Source organism: Acinonyx jubatus, chromosome B1, assembly GCF_027475565.1.
Source record: "Acinonyx jubatus isolate Ajub_Pintada_27869175 chromosome B1, VMU_Ajub_asm_v1.0, whole genome shotgun sequence".
NCBI lineage: Eukaryota > Metazoa > Chordata > Mammalia > Carnivora > Felidae > Acinonyx > Acinonyx jubatus.
In genome coordinates this window covers 80,052,752-80,071,260 of record NC_069382.1, presented here as the reverse complement: position 1 = coordinate 80,071,260, position 18,509 = coordinate 80,052,752, and the positions used below count along the sequence as shown (strand labels likewise).

The window sequence follows — 18,509 nt, the reverse complement described above, 5'->3', positions numbered from 1 at the left end:
TGATTTTATTTTTTTAAACTCTGTATCGGATCATCTCACTTTCCTGCTTTACATCTCCAGTGGTATCTCTTTGTATTTCAAATCTAAATTGTACTTCAAATCCAAATTCTACCAGAAATTCATAATCTGACCATGTCTAATTATGTCTCCAACCTCATGTCCTCCTTACCCACTATCCACTAGTCACACTAGACTTCTTTCTGAACCTCAAACATGCCAAACCATTTAGCTTAGAGCCTCTGAATTACCTGTTTCCTGTGTCAAGAGATTCTTGTCTGAAATCTTTGCACAATGGATTCTTCCTAACATTTATATCTCAGCACAAATTTCATTTTCCATGAAAGGCCTTTCTTGATCTATTTCTTATCCTGCTGTTTTATTCTCACCAATGCACATAATGCTATTCAATGAGAAATTCACTCAATGATCACAATTGTCAGTTATAGCGTGAACTTAAAAAGATTTAAATTTAGTAACTTTTTTAAAGAAAAACAGAACTTACACCATTGAATTATGCCTCTAAAATTAATTAATAAAAGCAATGCCTTGGTAAAAGATATAAATCAAGTGGAAAATATATCCTGGAAGATGTTCACAAAATACAGCCTCACTAAATCCTTGTTTTTGTTGGCTTGTAAAGTATCAAATATAGAGTCAAATATAGAGGATGTACCTATTTTTCCCCTTAATTTTGTTTCCCAACCTGGTATGAATTTAGTGCTTACGGAATTAAATGATTAAGTTACTCTAATAAGACTCTCTTATAATGCTAGCAGCCACACAAATCTGACCTTTAGTTTTTCCAGTCTCTTGGGCAGAGACTGACAATTGTGCTGAATTGTGGAATTGTTTTGTGATGTGTCTTCAATTGAGCTGAATCTACTAAATACATTCCAATTTTAATCTGAGTGAAATATTGAGCCAGTATTTCCAGAGACAGAAAAATAACTTTTCTAAGCTCTATACTACTACCACACTATAGCAGGCAAGTAAATTTGTACCTCCAACAAACTGTTATTAACATTTTGAAAGTTTATTAAAATTCTTCCATATGTCACCTCTCACCTGAATTCTTACACGTCTTTTAAACGACTTCTTTGCCGCTAACCTTGCTCCACTTCAATACATCCTCTACACTTCTCAAATATGAACAAATATTGGTTTACTCTGCTACTTAAAGTTTTTCAATGGCTGTATACAGTAAAGTGTCAACTGTTTAACAATGAGCAGGCCTCTACCTAACTAGCTTTGCCTATGCCACTTCCCTCTGTTCTAGTTTTACCTAAAATTTTTGAATGAGCTATGTTTTGTCTCAGCTGTACACCTTTGTGCATACTGTTTCTCTTGCCTTTATGTCCTTATTCGGTGAAACCCTATTCTTGCTCCATCATGTAAGATAAGCATCTCCATGAAGCCTTCCCTGATCTGTTAGGCAGAATCAATCACTTCCCTTCTCAGCCACTACTACACTGAGCCCATGCTTAGTAGAAAGCAATACGATACCACAGAACCTGACTGCCTTGAATCGCAGGATTCCCACTAATCACATGATCGCTATCAAATTACTTAATCTTTCTGTACTATCGTTTCCTCATTTGGAAAATGATAAAAATAACAGCAGATACTGCATATATACATAAAGTATTTAAAACATTTAGTAAATGCTAAATAAAAGTTATAAATTATTATACTGTAAAATAATGCCTAGTTTAAAGCTATAATTCCTCCATTAGATTGTAATCTCCTTGATAGCCAGGGTTCTATGCTTTTTATCTTTTACTCTCTAACAGTGTTATAGATTTCAGCAATTGTCTGCTGCCTAAAAATGAAAAATACCTGACCATAGCATAGCAAAAGCTAAACAATTAACCTTCTCATTAATTGCTATCTCATTAATAAAGAGTAGTCATTCTTTTTTTTTTAATGTTTATTTATTTTAGAGACAGACAGAGCACAAGTGGGGGAGGGGCAGAGAGAGTCAGAGACAGAATCTGAAGCTGGCTGCAGGCTCTGAGCTGTCAGCACAGAGCTTGACACGAGGTGTGAACCCACAAACCATGAGGTCATGACCTGAGCTGAAGTCAGACACTCAACCGACTGAGCCACCCAGGCACCCCAGTCAGTCATTCTTTATGTATAATCGTACAATGGTATTTCACTGATGGGCCCAAAGGTGATGGAAGTAAAATGTATGACACAAAACTGATGAACTGCATCACTTTTGTACCTAACACATTTTGTAGCAATCCCCCCACTCTCCTGGCAGTGTTAGCTATTGTTCTCTTCTGTACCTACAAGATGTCAGAGCAGTGGGGCATCTTCAGGGAGCCAGGTATGTGTTGCCCTCTGCAAAATTCATAGCATAAAAGGATGTGAATGGACATTGATTTATACCCCATTATTGACACAGTAAGCCACCAGTTTGAATTATGCTACTAGGTCAAGCAATGGGAAGTGTTCGATTTGAGCAAATTCACAGAACTATTTGATACTATGAAGAATATTAGAAACTTCTGAAGCAGCCAGGATGTAGGAAGCTGGAAAAAGGCATCACTCCCATTCAAACAAGAAGAAGCTAGATAAATTACAAACTCATAATTTTCCTCAAAAACATGAGAGCTTGAAACAACACAGCAACCCAAAAGCCTAAAACCCAAGAAGGGGCAACTCTCAGCCTCAGGAGAGAAAGGATATATAGCTTTTCCCAACTGTGGTAGAGCATAGGAGGAAGGAACAACGACCAAACACATGGACTCTTTTTCCAAGGGCCTTCACCACATATATAAGAGAGCAGGAGACTAGAAAGGCTACTTCAATGGTTGCCTGAAGAAGGGAAGTGACCACCACTGCAGAAAAATCAAAAAGCCCCACCCTCCCTGCCAAACCGTTCTCTCCAACAGAACAGAGGACTTAAGCTGCTAAGGAATGAGCATCAAACCTACTGACTCCAGGACAGATAAGACCCATCCTTGCAGGGAGAAGATTAAAAGAAAAAATCCTCCATGCCTGGGGTAGAGACAAGAAACAGTCCTTCCTCTGGGGGTAGGGCAGAAAACTCTCCCACAAAAGACTAGCCACAGATACAAGGCAGAGTTTGGCTATCACATGTAGGAAGGACCAAAATGCTGAGAAAGCCCTACCTTGGAGGCCAGGCACACAAGAGATGTCTAAGATTGAAGCTGGACCAGGAAACCAGAGAAGCCCTACCTCTAATTCCCTACACTGAGTAAAAGGTATAGCATTCTACGGCTGAAGGCAGGGAAAGAGCGTGGAGAGACACCCTCTGAAGCACAGAGGTACAGAAATAGCTGAAAACTGAAAGTGGAGGAGGAACATTAAAAAACTCCTCTTGTGGGGGGAGGGGGGTGGGCACAGTTAGTAGAGCTTGCAACTCTTGATCCCAGAATTGTGAGTCCAAGCCCCATGTTGGGTAAAATATATTTTAAAAAATGGGGTGCCTGGCTAGCCCAGTCAGTAGAATGCGTGACTCTTAATCTCAGGGTCCTGAGTTCGAGCCCCACAGTGAGCGTGGAACCTACTCAGAAAAGAAAACAAATAAAAAAATAACTCCTCTGGTTGGAGAACACAGGCAATAACCTCTTTGACATCAGCCATAGCAACTTCTTTCTACATATGTCTTCTGAGGCAAGGGAAACAAAAACATAAATTATTGTGACTTCATCAAAATAAAAAGCTACTGCACAGTGAAGGAAACCATCAACAAAACTAAAAGGCAACTGATGGAATGAAGGAATATATTTGCAATTGACATATCGGGTAAAGGGTTAATATCCAAAATATATAAAGAACTTGTAGGGGGGGCCAGGGTGGCTCATTTGGTTAAGCATCTGACTCTTGGTTTCAGCTCAGGTCATGATCCCACGGTTCATGGGTTCAAGCCCCAAGCTGGGCTCTGTGCTGGCAGTGCAGAGCCTGCTTGTTATTCTCTCTCTTTCTCTCTCTCTCTCTCTCTCTCTCTCTCTCTGCCCTTCCCCTGCTCACCTGCTCTCTCTCTCTCCCTCAAAATAAATAAATAAAAACTTAAAAAAAAAAAACTTGTAAATCTCAACACTCCAAAAATGAATAATCCAATTAAAAACAAACAGAAGACATACAGATGGCCAACAGACACATGAAAAGATGCTCAGCATCACTGATCATCAGGGAAATATAAATCAAAACTATAATGAGATATCACCTCACACCTGTCAAAATGGCTAAAATCAACAACAGAAGAAATGACAGATGTTGGTGAGGATGTGGAGAAAGGGGAACCCTTTGGCACTGTTGGTGGAAATGCAAACTGGTGCAGTTATTCTGGAAAACAGTATGGAGGCTCCCCAAAAAGTTAAAAGTGGAACTACCCTTTGATCTAGTAATTGCATTACTAGGTATTTACTCCCAAAATACAAAAATACCAATTTAGAGTAATACATGCACACTGATGTTTATAGCAGCATTATATACAATAGCCAAATTATGAAAACAGCCCAAGTGCCCATCAACTGACAAATGAAAAAAGATGTGGCATATATATATATATACATACACACACACACACACACACACACACACACACTAGAATATTACTCAGTCATAAAAAAGAATGAAATCTTGCCATTTGCAATGACATGGATGGAGCTAAAGAGAATTATGCTAAGCAAAATAAATCAGTCAGAAAAAGAGAAATACTATATGATTTCACTCATGTGGAATTTAAGAAACAATACAAATGGGCCAAGGGGGAAAAAAGAGAGAGGCACACCAAGAAACAGACTCTTAACTATAAAGAACAAACTGATGGTTACCAGAGGGGAGGTGTGTGGGGAAATGGGTTAAATAGGTGATAGGGATTAAGGATTGCACTTGTTGTGATGAGCACTAGGTGATATATGGAAGTATGGAATCACTATATTGTACACCTAAAACTAATATTATACTGTATGTTAACCAATGGGAATTTAAATTAAAAAAAGACAAAAAAACCTCTTCTGGCAACCCCACCACCATTAAGCACTGGGCATATTTAGAGGAATTTGAACCCTGTGAGGTACTGAAGGTAACCACACAAAACAAAACAAACAAAAAACCAGGTCAATTCCTAACTAACTCAACCCCCACAATAAAGGACTGACAGTAGAAAAGAAGTATCCATTTCAAAGTGTAACCACCATTTCTCTCAGTATCCACTAACATGATATTTAGCATTCAATAAAAGATTAGGACACTCAAACATGCAAGAAAAACAAATATTACCAAAAGGCAAAACAATCAATAGAAATACACTCAGAGATGACCCAGATGTTGGAACTACTGGACAGAGACTTCAAATAACTATGATTAACATATTCAGGAATCTAGGGGAAAAAATAGATGAAATGTTTGAACAAACAGGAAATTTCAACAGAGATTAAAAACTTCTCAGGAGTCAAATGGAGGGTCAGCTGGTTGGCTCAGTCAGTGGAGCATGTGACTCTTGATCTCAGAGTTGTGAGTTCAAGTCCCACGTTGGCTGGAGATAACTTAAAAATAAAATATTTCCAAAAAAAATTTTTAAAGGGTCATATGGAAAAGCTATAAATAAAAAACCACCATATCAGAGATGAAACTCAACAAAGCCAAAGAAAGAAGTAGTGGACTTGAAGCTAGATCAATAAAAAAATATCCAGAGGAAAACAAAATGAGAAGAAAAAAAAAAAAAAAGTGGAAAAAAAAAGCACCTAAAAGCTATGGGACAATTACAAACGGTCTAGAAAAATCAAATAATCTAGCATATGTATAACTGGATTCACAGAAGGACAACAGAGAAGAAACGGAGCAAAAGAAATACTTAAAAAAATAGTGACCGTGAATTTTTGTAAAATAATGCAAGACATCAAACCAGAAGATGGAAGAATCTCAGTGAATCTCAAACAGAATTAAACACACACACACACACACCCACACACACACACACACACACACTCTGACACATCATAATCATTCTACTGAAAAGCAAAGATCTTAAAGGCAACTAGGAAAAAAGCTACATTAACTATAGCAGATTTCTCTTCAGAAACTATGCAAGCCAGAAAATAATGGAATGACATCTTTAAAGTAGTAAAATAAAAAATCTACCAACCTAGAATTCTATGCAGGGAAAATATACCACAGTACTAAAATCAAAATGAAAAAATTTTCAACCAAACATTGCTGGCAGACCTACAATACATAAATATGTTAAAGAAAGTTCTTCAGGTAAGAGGAATATGATACCAGATAGAAGACTTGAATCCATTAAAAGAAATTAAGTTCCAAAAACTGAAAAAATTAATAAAAAGTGGTTATTTCTTAATTGTTTCAAATGATAATTTACCTTTTAAAATAAAAATAGCACCAATATATTCAGCAGTTTAAAATATGCAAAAGTCAAATGTATGACAAAAATGGCGTAAAGGATTAGAGGTAAAAATTGGAAGTATCCTTTTGAAGGATTCATATACCATACCTATGGTGGTATACTACTATGAAGTGATGATTAGAGATATATATTGAAATCCTTAGGGCAGGGCGCTTGGGTGGCTCAGTGGGTTAACCTCTGACTTCAGCTCAGGTCATGATCTCGCGGTCCGTGAGTCCGAGACCCGCGTCAGGTTCGCTGACAGCTCAGAGCCTGGAGCCTGCTTTGGATTCTGTGTCTCCCTCTCTCTCTGCCCCTCCCTTGCTCACGCTCTGTCTCTCTGTCTCTGTTTCTGTCTCTGTCTCTGTCTCTCTCTCTTTCTCTCTTAAAAATAAAGATTAAAAAAAAAATTTAAAAAAAAGGAATCCTCAGGGAAACCACTCAAAAATATCAAAAAGGATGTATAACCAATAATGTTAATAGTGGAGATAACACAGAATCATAAAAAAAAATACTGAATTTACCCAAAAACAGGAAAAAAAAGAGAAAAAACATCAATAGGAAAAAAATAAAAAGGAAAATTCCAAGATAGTAGTTTTAAATCTAATGACATCAAAAATAATGAATAATTATAAATAAATAATAACCAATAAATGACTCTCAATTAAAAGATGAAGAATAACAGATTAAATTAAAAACCAAGGGGCGCTTGGGTGGCTCAGTCAGTTAAGCATCTAACTCTTGATTTCAGCTCAAGTCATGATCTCATGGTTCAAACTCCTCATCAGGCTCTACACTGACAGTGCACAGGTTTAAATAAATTAAAAACCAAGACCCAGTACTGTCTATGAGAAATCCACTTCAAATATAAAGATATATATAGTTTAAAAGGAAAAGGAAAAACATCCAGCTTCCAGTCTGACACGTAAAGAGCTTGGAAAATGTCACTTTCATCCTCACAATAACAATGAAAAGAAGCCAAACCTACTTAAAAATCAATAATACATCTTAGGTCTTAAAGAGAATTCAGGTCACAGGGTAAAACCACCACCCAGGAAGCTGAAAAACAAAACAAAACACAGAATCACAGCTTACGGGAAGTAGCAAATGTTGCTGGAGTCAGCAACTGGTAGGAAAACTTTAAGAGTAATTGACCAATTGCTGGCAACTAAGTGTAGACTAAGTTGAGAGATAAAAACTCCTAGAAGCCCAACCTTAGGAAGAGCTGCACCTTTTCAAGAATTTTACCTCTAGGTAAATTTTACCTCTAGGAGCCCCACCAAAGTAAAGATCAAAGAAAATTCTCCAGTGCTTCCTGCAGAGATAGCGGAAAAGTAATCACTGTGAAATACACCCAGAGCATCCTGCTGTCCTTAACAAAGATCTGTCTTCTAGGAAAACTGTTTTCAAATCTAACCAACGTGAGTTTTACTAGAGCCTAGCTGACATGGGGGAAGAAAAATACCCAACTCCAGACTCCTCTAGCCTTCCTGTCTCCCATATAAATAGGGTGTAGGGAAAGTTGAGAAGCACTTGTAAAGGTCACAGCCATGGAAATAGACCTACTAAAATTCTATGATCTAGTCACAGGATTATAGAACGCTTCTGTTCCCCCTACAACTGACCATCATATCAGCAGGGCTCCTATATAATATCAGAAGGTTACAATTCAAAGAACTGTAAGCTTAGACTCCATTTAATGAGCCTCTAGGGAAATCCAAAAATAACAAGGAAAACAAAAACAAGGACACCTAAAGAATTTTAAATTCTGAATCTTAGCCTTTACCCATCAGGCAGAAAATCAATAAGGACTGAATCAATAGTTGAACTGAATAGCACCATCAATCAACTTGATCAAATTGACACCAATTAGTTTATCAGGTGTCAACAGAATATGCAAGCTTCTCAAGAATACACAATTTTTGCCATGCTCATATATAAATAACATTCACAAAGATGGACCACATTCTGGCCTATAAATTATACATAAAAATTTAAACGAATAGAAATCATACAAAACAGGCTCTCAAACCACAACAGAGTTAAACTAGAAATCACTAACAGATAACTGGAAAATCCCCAAATATTTGGAGATTGAGCAACATATGAATCAAGGAAGAAGTATCAAAAGAAACTGAAATATCTGAAACTGAATTAAAATGAAAATAAAAGTTACCAAAAAATTATAGAATGCAGTAAGAGCACTGCTAACACAGAAATTTATAGCATGTAGTATGTATGCTACAAAAGAAGAGAGATTTAGAATCAGTAATCTAAGCTTTTACCTTAAAAACCAAGAAAAAGAAAAGCAAATTAAACCCAAATAAGCAGAAGAAATAATATAAATTAGAGCAGAAACCAATGAAACTGAAAACGGGTAAATTAATAGAGAAAAAGTCACTTAAACCACAAGCTGGTTCTTTGAAAGGTCAATAAAATCAATAAACCTCCAGCCAGGCTAACCAAGAAAAAAAGAGAGAGGACACAAATTACTGGTATCATTGACAAAAGAGGGGTCATGCCTACTAATCACATGGATAATGAAAAGGAAACTAGAACAGTATTATAAACAATTCTACGCTCACAAATTTAATATCTTAAATAAAATGGACCATTTCCTTGAATGACAAAATCTAACAAAAGTCACACATGGAGAAACAGATCATCTGAGTAGGTCTATATCTACTATAGAAATTGAATAAAAAATTAATAACCTTCCAAAAGAAATCACCAGGGCTAGGTGGTTTCACTGGTGACTTCTAGCAAACATGTAAAGAAGAAATAATACCAACTCTCTACAATTTCTTCCAGAAAACAGAAGCATAGAAAATATTTCCTAACTCATTGTATGAGGGCAGCATTACCCTAATACAAAAACCAGAAAAAGGGATTCAAAGAAAGTTAAAGAACAGTATCTCTCACAAACACAGATGCAAAAATCCTCAAGAAAATATTAGCAAAAGGAAACCATGTATAAAAAGAATTATAAACCACAACTAAGTGGGATTTATTCCATGCATGCAAAGCTGGTTCAACATTCCAAAATCAATTAATGTAATCCAACATATCAACAAGCTAAGGGAAAAAAAAATATGATCATATCAACAAATATAGAGAAAGAATCTGACAAAATCCAACACCCATTCAACATGAAATCTACCAACAAACTAAGAATCCAAAGGAACTTCCTCAACTTTATGTATCTATGAAAAAACCAACAGCTAACACCATACTTAATAGTGAGAAATTAAAAAGTTTCCTCACTGAGATCAAGAATAAGACAAGGATGTCCCTTCTCACCATTCCCATGCAACGTTATATTGGAAGCCTTGGCTAACACAGTAAGACAGGAAAAGGAAATAAAAGGTACAGATTGGGAAGGAAGAAATAAAAACAAATTCTACTCCTACAAATTCTACAGAATTTTGCTCCTAAGAATTTACCCCCCCCAATGAAAACATATGTCCACACAAAAACGTGTAATGAATGCTTATAGCAGCTTATCCATAATCACCAAATATGAGAAGTAATTTTAGTTAACTATTGCTGCATAACAATTACCCCAAAACTTACCAGCTTAAAACACCAAACATGCGTTACTTCACAATTTCTATGAGACAGAAATTTGGGAGGAACTTGATTGAGCACTTTGGTTCAGGAATGTTCAGAAATTTGCAGTCAAGTTATCTAAACCAATTAATTATCTGAAATCTTGACTGGGGCTGGAGGATCCATTCTAAGATGGCTTGATCATCTGGCTGTTGACAAGAAGCCTCAGTTCTTCATTGGCTACTGTCAGGAGGCCAGAGCTCCTTGCCACACAAACCTCTTCACCAGGTCCCTTGTTTCCTCACAAAATGGCAGCTGACTTCTAGTGAGTGATCAAAATGAGAACAAGGCATAGTCACAATGTCTTTTTTCAATCTAATCTCAGAAGTCACATACTATCACCTCTGCCATATTCTACCAGTTCCAGAGACCAATCCTGACACACTGCAGGAGAAGTCAACATTAAGGCATGAATACCAGGAGACAAGGATCACTGGGACCATTTTGGAAGCTGGCTACCACAAACCTAGATTTCCACTAACTGGTGAATAGGTAAACAAATTATGGTATAACCATACAGTGGCACAGTAATCAGCAATAAAAAGGAACAAACTACTGATATATGTAACAGCATGGAAAAAAATCACAAATGCTAAGTGAAAGAGCCAGACCTAGAAAGCTATATACAGTGTGATTACATTTACACACATTCTCGGAAACGTATAACCAGAGGGATACAAAACAGATCAAAGGTTGTCAGGAGCTAGGAAGGGGGCAGTAGAGTGACTACAAAAGGGCATGAGGGAATTTCTTTAGATAATGGAAATACTCTATATTTGATTGTGATGGTGCTTGGAGTTTGTTAAAATTCACACAACTATAACACCTAAAAAAGGTGAGTTTTATTGTAAATCAATTATACCTCAAAAATTACTTATAAAAAGAGAGAGAAAGGAATCCTAAGAGGAAACAAGAGGCTTGGTTGGGAATATTGCTATAGCAGTCTTAATGTGTAAATAACAAGTTTCCAAAGGAAACTTTGGAAAATGTTATTAAACCAATAAAATTATAATTAACGTTACTCAAGCTAAAAAACTTTCTCTGAGCTTAAGGCTACAGATTGAAAATGCCCATCAAATTACAAGTTAGACAGATGAGAGAAAAGATACACATGTATCCTGGCATATCCTGGCATATCCTGGCAAAAGTCTTGAACTTTAAGAATAGAAAAGTTTAGGGGCACCTGGGAGGTTCAGTTGGTTGAGGATCTGACTTTGGCTCAGGTGATGATCTCATGGTTTGTGGGTTTGGGCCATGCATCAGGCTCTGTGCTGACAGATTGGAGCCTGGAGCCTGCTTCAGATTCCATGTCTCCCTCTCTCTCTGCCCCTCCCCCACCTTCACTCATGCGCTTGCTCTCTCTCAAAAATAAATGCTAAAAAAAAAAAAAAAAAAAGTTGAAATGCTTCCAGAAAGAAAGAACAAGTTACTTAGAAAAAAAGAGAGACAAGCATAAGCTTTCTTATTTGCAACAAAAAGGAAATAATGATATAGTACCTCAAATTTTTGAGAAGAGGACCACGACCCAAAAATTCTATCCCAATCAAGAGTAAAATAAAAAATCAAAAAATAAAACTTTTTTAAAAGAAAAAGGGGTGCCTGGATGGCTCACTCAGTTGAACATCTGACTCTTGATTTCAGCTCAGGTCATGAGCTCAACAGTTTGTGAGTTTGAGCTCTGCATCAGGCCCTGTGCTGACAGGGCAGAGCCTGCTTTGGATTTTCTCTCTCTGCCCACCCCACTCATGTGTTCTCTCTCAAAAATAAATAAATAAACTTAAAACAATAAAACATAAACTCTTTAAAAAAAAAGAGTAAAATAAAGTTACCTAGGAACATGCAATGACTGAAAAAATGTATCACCCACCTATCCCATCTAGAGAGATAACCAACAAAAAATGCTCACCAAATAATTAAATCATTGCAGAGATAGAGGAGGATAAAGAAGAGACCTTATGAAACCTGCAGTTAACTTAAAGTGGAATTAGTAAAACAAATGGGAAGAAATATATAACAAATGAAAACTTAACTTAGTTTAAAATTAAAAGAAACCATCTAAACAAAAAAGAGTATTAAAGTCAGTCCTGTGTACAAGGAAACTGTAAATAGTTATCACAAACAACTTTTTTGGTTTTTCTTTTGTTTTGTTTACCTGGTTTGCACGATGAGAGTGACCAAACAGCTTGTGACCCAATTTCCCGTACTGTTCCAGTCCTTTCCAACTGCTTAGGGTCAGCACCAGGAGGTGTCTTGTTTGGTGTGGTCATTTTAAAAATATTCTACGAAGAAAACAAGAATATCCACATTATACCAGGACCTGAGCTTCTTTCTACAAAAGGTAAAAATTAAAATTTAGTAGCAAAATGGATCACTACCCTTGATATTAACCATCTATTTCTCAAATGAAGTTAACATAACTCAACCACTATAATTAAAAAATCTTAGGAATTCAATTTTTGTTTTTAAAATATATTATGATTTACAAGATGTGCAAACAGTAGAGTATAATAGTCAAAAGAGCATGGGATCATAGTTTCAACTTCAGCCTCTCCTTTAACTGGCTTAGACTTTGGGCAGGTTTGGGCTTTATTTCTTACCTCTAAAAGGGGTTGACTTGATCTATAATTCCATAATGCTATACAATTCTATACCTCTCTGAATAAAAATTCTTTTTTTAAAAAACGATTTTATTTTTAAGTAATCTCTACACCCAACGTTGGGCTCAAACTCACAACCCCAAGATCAAGAGTGCATGCTTCACTGACTGAGCCAGCCAGGTACCCCTCTGAGTAAAAATTCTTAATTCAAATGAATTTTTTTCTTTAGAGAAGTTAAACTGAAATGTTCGTATTCCAGGGACGCCTGGATGGCTCAGTCGGTTGGGCATCCGACTTTGGCTCAGGTCATGAACTCGCAGTCCGTGAGTTGGAGCCCTACGTCAGGCTCTATGGTGACAGCTCAGAGTCTGGAGCCTGCTTTGCATTCTGTGTCTCCCTTTCTCTCTGCCCCTCCCCTGTTCACGATCTGTCTGTCTGTTTCTCTCTCTCTCTCTGTCAAAAACAAACTTTAAAAAAAATCTAGAAATATTCTTATTCCAGGAATATGTAAATATTCGTTTCCATTTTTTATTTAGCGAATGTAAATTTGTTTTTGATAACTTTTTATTAAAATATAATAAACAGTGTTACATTAGTTCCAGGTGTACAACATATGATTCAACAATTCTATACATTTCTCTGTGCTCATCACTGTAGGTTTACTCTTAATCCCCTTTATGTGTCTCACCCATCCTCCCATCCACCTCCCCTCTAGAAACCTGTTCTCTGAATTTAACAGTCTGTTTATTTTTTTCTGCTTGTTTTGTTTCTTAAATTCCACACGAGTGAAATCATATGATATTTGTCTTTCTCTTATTTCTTATTTCTCTTATTTCCTTCTTATTTCAGACTTATTTAATTTAGCCTTATACCCCCTAGGTCCATCCATGTGGTTGCAAATGGCAAGACCACATTCTTTTTTTATGGCTAGTATTTCATAATGTGTGTGTATCTACCTATTTATCTATCTCTCTCTATGTGTGTGTGTATACCACATCTTCCTTATCCATTCATCCACTGATGGACATTTGTGTTGCTTCCACATCTTGGCTATGGTAAATAATACTGCAGTGAACACTGGGGTGCATATATCCTTTCAAAGTAGTGTTTTTATTTTCTTTGGGTAAATTACCTAGTAGTGGAATTACTGGAGTAATTCTATTTATAATTTTTTGAAGAACTTCCATACTGTTTCCCACAGTGTTTGCACCAATTCACATTCCCTCCAACAATGCACAAGGGTTCCTTTTTCTCCAGCATCATTGCTAACACTTCTTATTTCTTATCTTTTTGATTCTACCCATTCTGACAGGTATAAGGTGATATCTCACAACAGTTACATGAAAAGATACTCAACATCACTAATCATCAGAGAAATGCAAACAAAACCACAATGAGATATTGGTCTCCATTTTAAATAGTCCATTAAGTGAAACAGAGAAATATCACTTCTCCCCACTAGTTGTCAAAAGTTTAACTTATGTGTGCTCTTGCCATAGAAGATAATGTCAGAAAAAAGGTTTCAAGGCGTAGAAGTGAATAACTGACCCATTCTAAACCCAAAAATTTACTGGAACTTTCTCATCTTTTGTTAATCTTGGTAAGTCTATGCAAACATGAAAAAAAAAAAAAATCTCTGGGGCCCCTGGGTGGCTCAGTTGGTTAAGCGTCTGACTTTTGGCTTCAGCTCAGGTCATGATCTCACAGTTCACGGGTTCCAGCACTGCACGGAGCCTGCTTGGGATTCTGTCTCCCTCTCTCTGTGCCCCTCCCCTACTTGCTCTCTCTCTCTCCCTCTCTCTTTCTCTCAAAAATAAATAAATAACAAACATTTAAAAAATATTTTTAAAAAATATCTGATAGTGAACATGTAAAACAGCTTATGTAGTGCAAAGTTACAGATACTGAACATTGTTATATATGCTATCATAAACCTGGCCCAGGGAGCCTGGGTGGCCTCAGTCAGTTAAGCAACTGACTCTATTTCAGAGTCAGGCTCTGCACTGACAACAGGGAGCCTGCTTGGGATTCTCTCTCGCTCTCTCTCTCTCTCTCTCATAAATAAATAAACTTTAAAAAAAAAAAAAAACTTGGCCCAATATTTCAGTATACCATCTCGTTGACAACTTTTAGATTTCAGTTGTTTCCTAATCTCAACACAGCTTTTGATACTCATTAAATAATAGTAGAGCACTAGACTGTAAAATCCAGAAAGGCCTGAGACTTAAATGCTCAGTTAGCAATTTACATAACGAATAAATGGATGAACGAATAGGTGCAGTCCTAAGCTAAAGTATTTGCCTTCTGCAATTTAAGTAAGGTCTAGGATGAGACAAGTAAAACTGTGACTGTCACTACAAGCTGAATGTCCAGTCATTGTCAAATATGCAAAAATGTCAAATTGTCAAAAAAAAAAAAAAAAAGCCCAACTCTACATAGGAGCAGAATTCAACTGCCTGCTTTGATACTGTACGCCACCAAGTGGAAAAAACGCGGAGCTCGGAAAAACCTGGCTTCCTGGCCACTCCGTTCAGAAGAAACTGAAGCCAAGGAGAGAAGGCCACGGCCAGCAGTACCTGGACCACACTCTGTCGATTCTGCTAGATACCTCTGCTAGAAATACTAGAATGGGCAATGGCTCTCCAGCGGCCTTGAGATCGCGAGCGGAAAAAGGGATTGAGAATAGGGATGCGAACGCATCTGCTTACGAGAGAACCATTCTCCAGGACAGGGCGGAGGAGAGAAGCTCACGCCCTTAGAGCTTGCAGACCCGGTTTGCCGCAACCCACCTTTTTAAGATACCCTGCAGCTCGGTGCCACTCCCACTCAGGACAGCCCGGCTTTCCCACGGACGTTAATTTGGAGTCGCAGGACAATGACGTCAGTTCTCGCCAGGGCTCCGCCTGTCGCTCTCTGTCGCGCGCGCGCACTGCGTCCCTAAGGCATGCGCGAGGCGGTGGTTGAGCACCGCCATTTTGGCCGGTGGCCGTAAGAACACGCTGTGTGAGAGAGAAGTGAAAGGAAGAACGGACTTGGCTTCTGCGCTCTCCTCCGCAAGGGAGTCGTTTTCTCCAGGTACCTGAATGGCCCGGGAGGGTTTGGCCGTTAGCTGTGGTCTCCCACGATTTAAAGACAGTAGGGAAGTTGTCAGAGCCTTTGGTGAGGCCTCTGGTGTCAGCAGTGAAGGAGGCAGCGGCGCGTGGCAGCCGGCTCGGGAGGGACAGCTGGAACCGCCGAAGCGCGGACGCTGCGGAGGGCTTAGAGGTGCGTCGCGCATCCCCTCCAGCTGACCTGGCTCTTGGCCACTGTTGCCAGCCACCCCCCGCCAGGGGCTACGAGAATGGATTTACATGCCCTCTCAGAGATGTAATCTCCACCGTCTCCACTCCCCCTTTACTACTACTCTTGCCCTATTACAGAGAAGAAGGCAACTTCAGAACTCAAAGCATCGTCGTTTCCCCCCCACCCCCCATCCTTACCCTGACACAGTGAATTGGACTTATTGGCACATGTGCGTATTTGATTATAGGAAGTCGTGGCCTTTTCTTCCTCGGCTTTTCTGGTGATTATGGAATGAGTCATGGCATTTTGCCGTCTTTATAGAAATGATGGCCAGCTGTAGCTCTACTTTTCTCATAGAGCAACGTGTATTCGATTATCCCAAGTAACCTCCCAGTTGAATGCCTTTAGCTTTTTTGGTGCGCTTTTATAGCACTTGGTACTTTCTTCTTGGTGACTTACTTGTTTTCCCCTTATGTCTTAAATTGCATGAGATCAGGGGCGCATTGGTTCGTACCTTGTAGACGCGAAGTCCAAAGCCTATTCTGACATCCCGTAAGCTACATAAATGTATTTTCTCTTATTTTGTGTATGGTAGTCCGTAACAGTGAGAAATAACTGTCAAAACAGTGGGGAGGGATGTGGGAGGGTTTGGGGGGGGTTTTGTTTTACCCTCTCGTGCACAGAGACTGCTAGTTAGGCATTTATGATAGTGGCATTTGCGTTGCGTTTCTCAGTACGTTTGTCTCCTATACTGAGAATATTCATCCTATATCAGCTACGTAACAACAGTGCTTTGTCAATATTAGCCAAGGGTTCTTATCTGTATTTGTATCAAAAAGGGTATTTTTTTTTCACGTTAAAAACCTTGTTAGCCCCATAAAAATTTTTTTTCAGGAGAACATTTAATATGGTTTCTGGGGGGAAAAAAAGTGGTATTATTTTGTTGTCCCTTCTAAATGTCTTCAGTGTAGGATTCTGAAATCAGAGTTGTGCACCACTCCCAACTTACATGTTTTATAAGACTAATAACCTGCAATAACCATAAGTTGGGATATTTTATGTGATACCAAGCATCATTTGTTAAGAGCAATCTCTTAAGTGCTTTCACATGGTGTTATAATAATTTTGGTCTTAGACTACAAATGCTTTTCATAATGCCTCACTTCCTTTTTTCTTGCCAGCTGGAAGAATAACACTGAGGGTCATTGTTTGAGTACCTATTTTGAAAAGTTTGTACTCAGATCTGAAATATCTTCACATTTCTCTTTGTTTCCAGAAGTCTGTTACTAAACTCTACCTTCCCCCACCCAAGCCTTACAGCCTGTATCATTCTCATTGAAAAAGAAAGTAGGGATCCCCCCCCCCCGCCAATTCTTGAAAATAATATACGAATTTAATCAGTAGTGTTTACACAAGTAACAGTTATACAAAGATTCTGTATTCCTTATTCTTAAATGCATTATAACTTATCACTTTCTTACATAAATCTGCTTATTAGTCATCTCTGATATGTTTTTATTTTTCTATAAAAGTCATCTCACATTCACTTAGTTTTTAAAAAGGTTTTTTGAAATATCAGATGAAACACTTAAGTAGTTTGACAGAAATAAAGTTGAACGTAAACAATTTTGTGATGAAAGATTTATCCTCTAAAATGAACTTCATGACATTCATTCATCAGATAATTTGTATGGTGTCCAGCTTTATTTTAATAACTAACGAATCTTCAGTTTTCAGGGAGTTGTCACTTACAATGAAAGCTTTTTTTGTAGCAATTCAAAAGTTATTTGATTTCTTTCTCTTCTAGTCTTTATGAAAACTAGACCAGCTTTTAAAGGGGTAATGGGTCTAGAAGTTACCATTACCATTCTGTTTATTACATAAATACTTAGTCTCCTTTTGGTTGATTTTTTTTTCTCACTACATACTTTAGTGGATAGCTGTTGCTATGAAATATTGGTAATTTGCAATATTTCTGAAGTCACTATAACCTATAGGAAAACTATTTACTATTTTTAAATTAATTTTCTCATTTATTCAACAGAAATACTTGAGCTTTTATAATACGCTGGACACTGGTTTAGCCACTGGGCTGAACAGACAAGAAATCTCTGCCCTCATGATGGAGTACTTTTTACTTGGGGAGGAAAAAGTACTGTCTGTGTGTAGAGAGAAAGAATATATAAATACATGTATACACACGATAAATACATACATAAACCATATATACACATACATATGAAATATATACTGTGCAGTATAGTAGAAAGAGCTAAAGAGAAAAATAAAGCAAATCAGGAAAGAAAAAACCAAAACACTGGGTGTATTTTTTGGTAGTATAAGCTAGAGAAGGCTCACTGAGAAATAAACATTAAAGACTTGAAGTAGTGAGCCTTGTAACTCACTAGGGGGAATAGCATTACACGCAGAGAGAATAGAAAAGGTCAAGGCCCTGAAGCAAGAACTGTCTGACATGTGCTCTAAGAACCACAAGAAGCCAAGGTGGTTGGATCAAAATGAACAAGAGCTGGAGTAGTTGGAGTTGAGATGAGAAAGTAGTATAAGCTAATCAGTACCTCATTTGTTATTTTAAGGACTTTGGCTTTTACTCGGAATGAGTAGAGAAGCCTTTGCAGGACCTT

At 37.7% G+C, this 18,509-nt stretch overlaps 2 protein-coding genes across 9 annotated transcripts in view; one reads left to right on the top strand and one right to left on the bottom strand.

Moving 5' to 3' along the window:
• Nucleotides 1–15,521, bottom strand: part of ANAPC10 (anaphase promoting complex subunit 10) — a 309,570-nt gene extending 294,049 nt beyond the window's left edge. For 5 of the 8 annotated variants that reach the window (XR_008296099.1, XM_053216914.1, XM_053216916.1 and 2 more), the window contains exons 1-2: nt 15,375–15,502; nt 12,141–12,267 (exon numbers count right to left, since the gene is read on the bottom strand). Coding sequence is in view for 7 of the 8 variants with exons in the window: in XM_053216914.1 (XP_053072889.1) it covers nt 12,141–12,255 (115 nt within the window). In the remaining variant the exon portion in view is untranslated. Of the gene's footprint in view, nt 1–12,140; nt 12,268–15,293 lie in introns of all 8 variants that reach the window. The other 3 variants (XM_015081954.3, XM_015081958.3, XM_027066817.2) reach the window with 3 other exon arrangements.
• Nucleotides 15,511–18,509, top strand: part of ABCE1 (ATP binding cassette subfamily E member 1) — a 31,235-nt gene continuing 28,236 nt past the window's right edge. The window contains exon 1 of the mRNA XM_015081662.3: nt 15,511–15,660. The gene's annotated coding sequence lies outside the window, so the exon portion shown is untranslated. The remainder of the gene's footprint in view (nt 15,661–18,509) is intronic.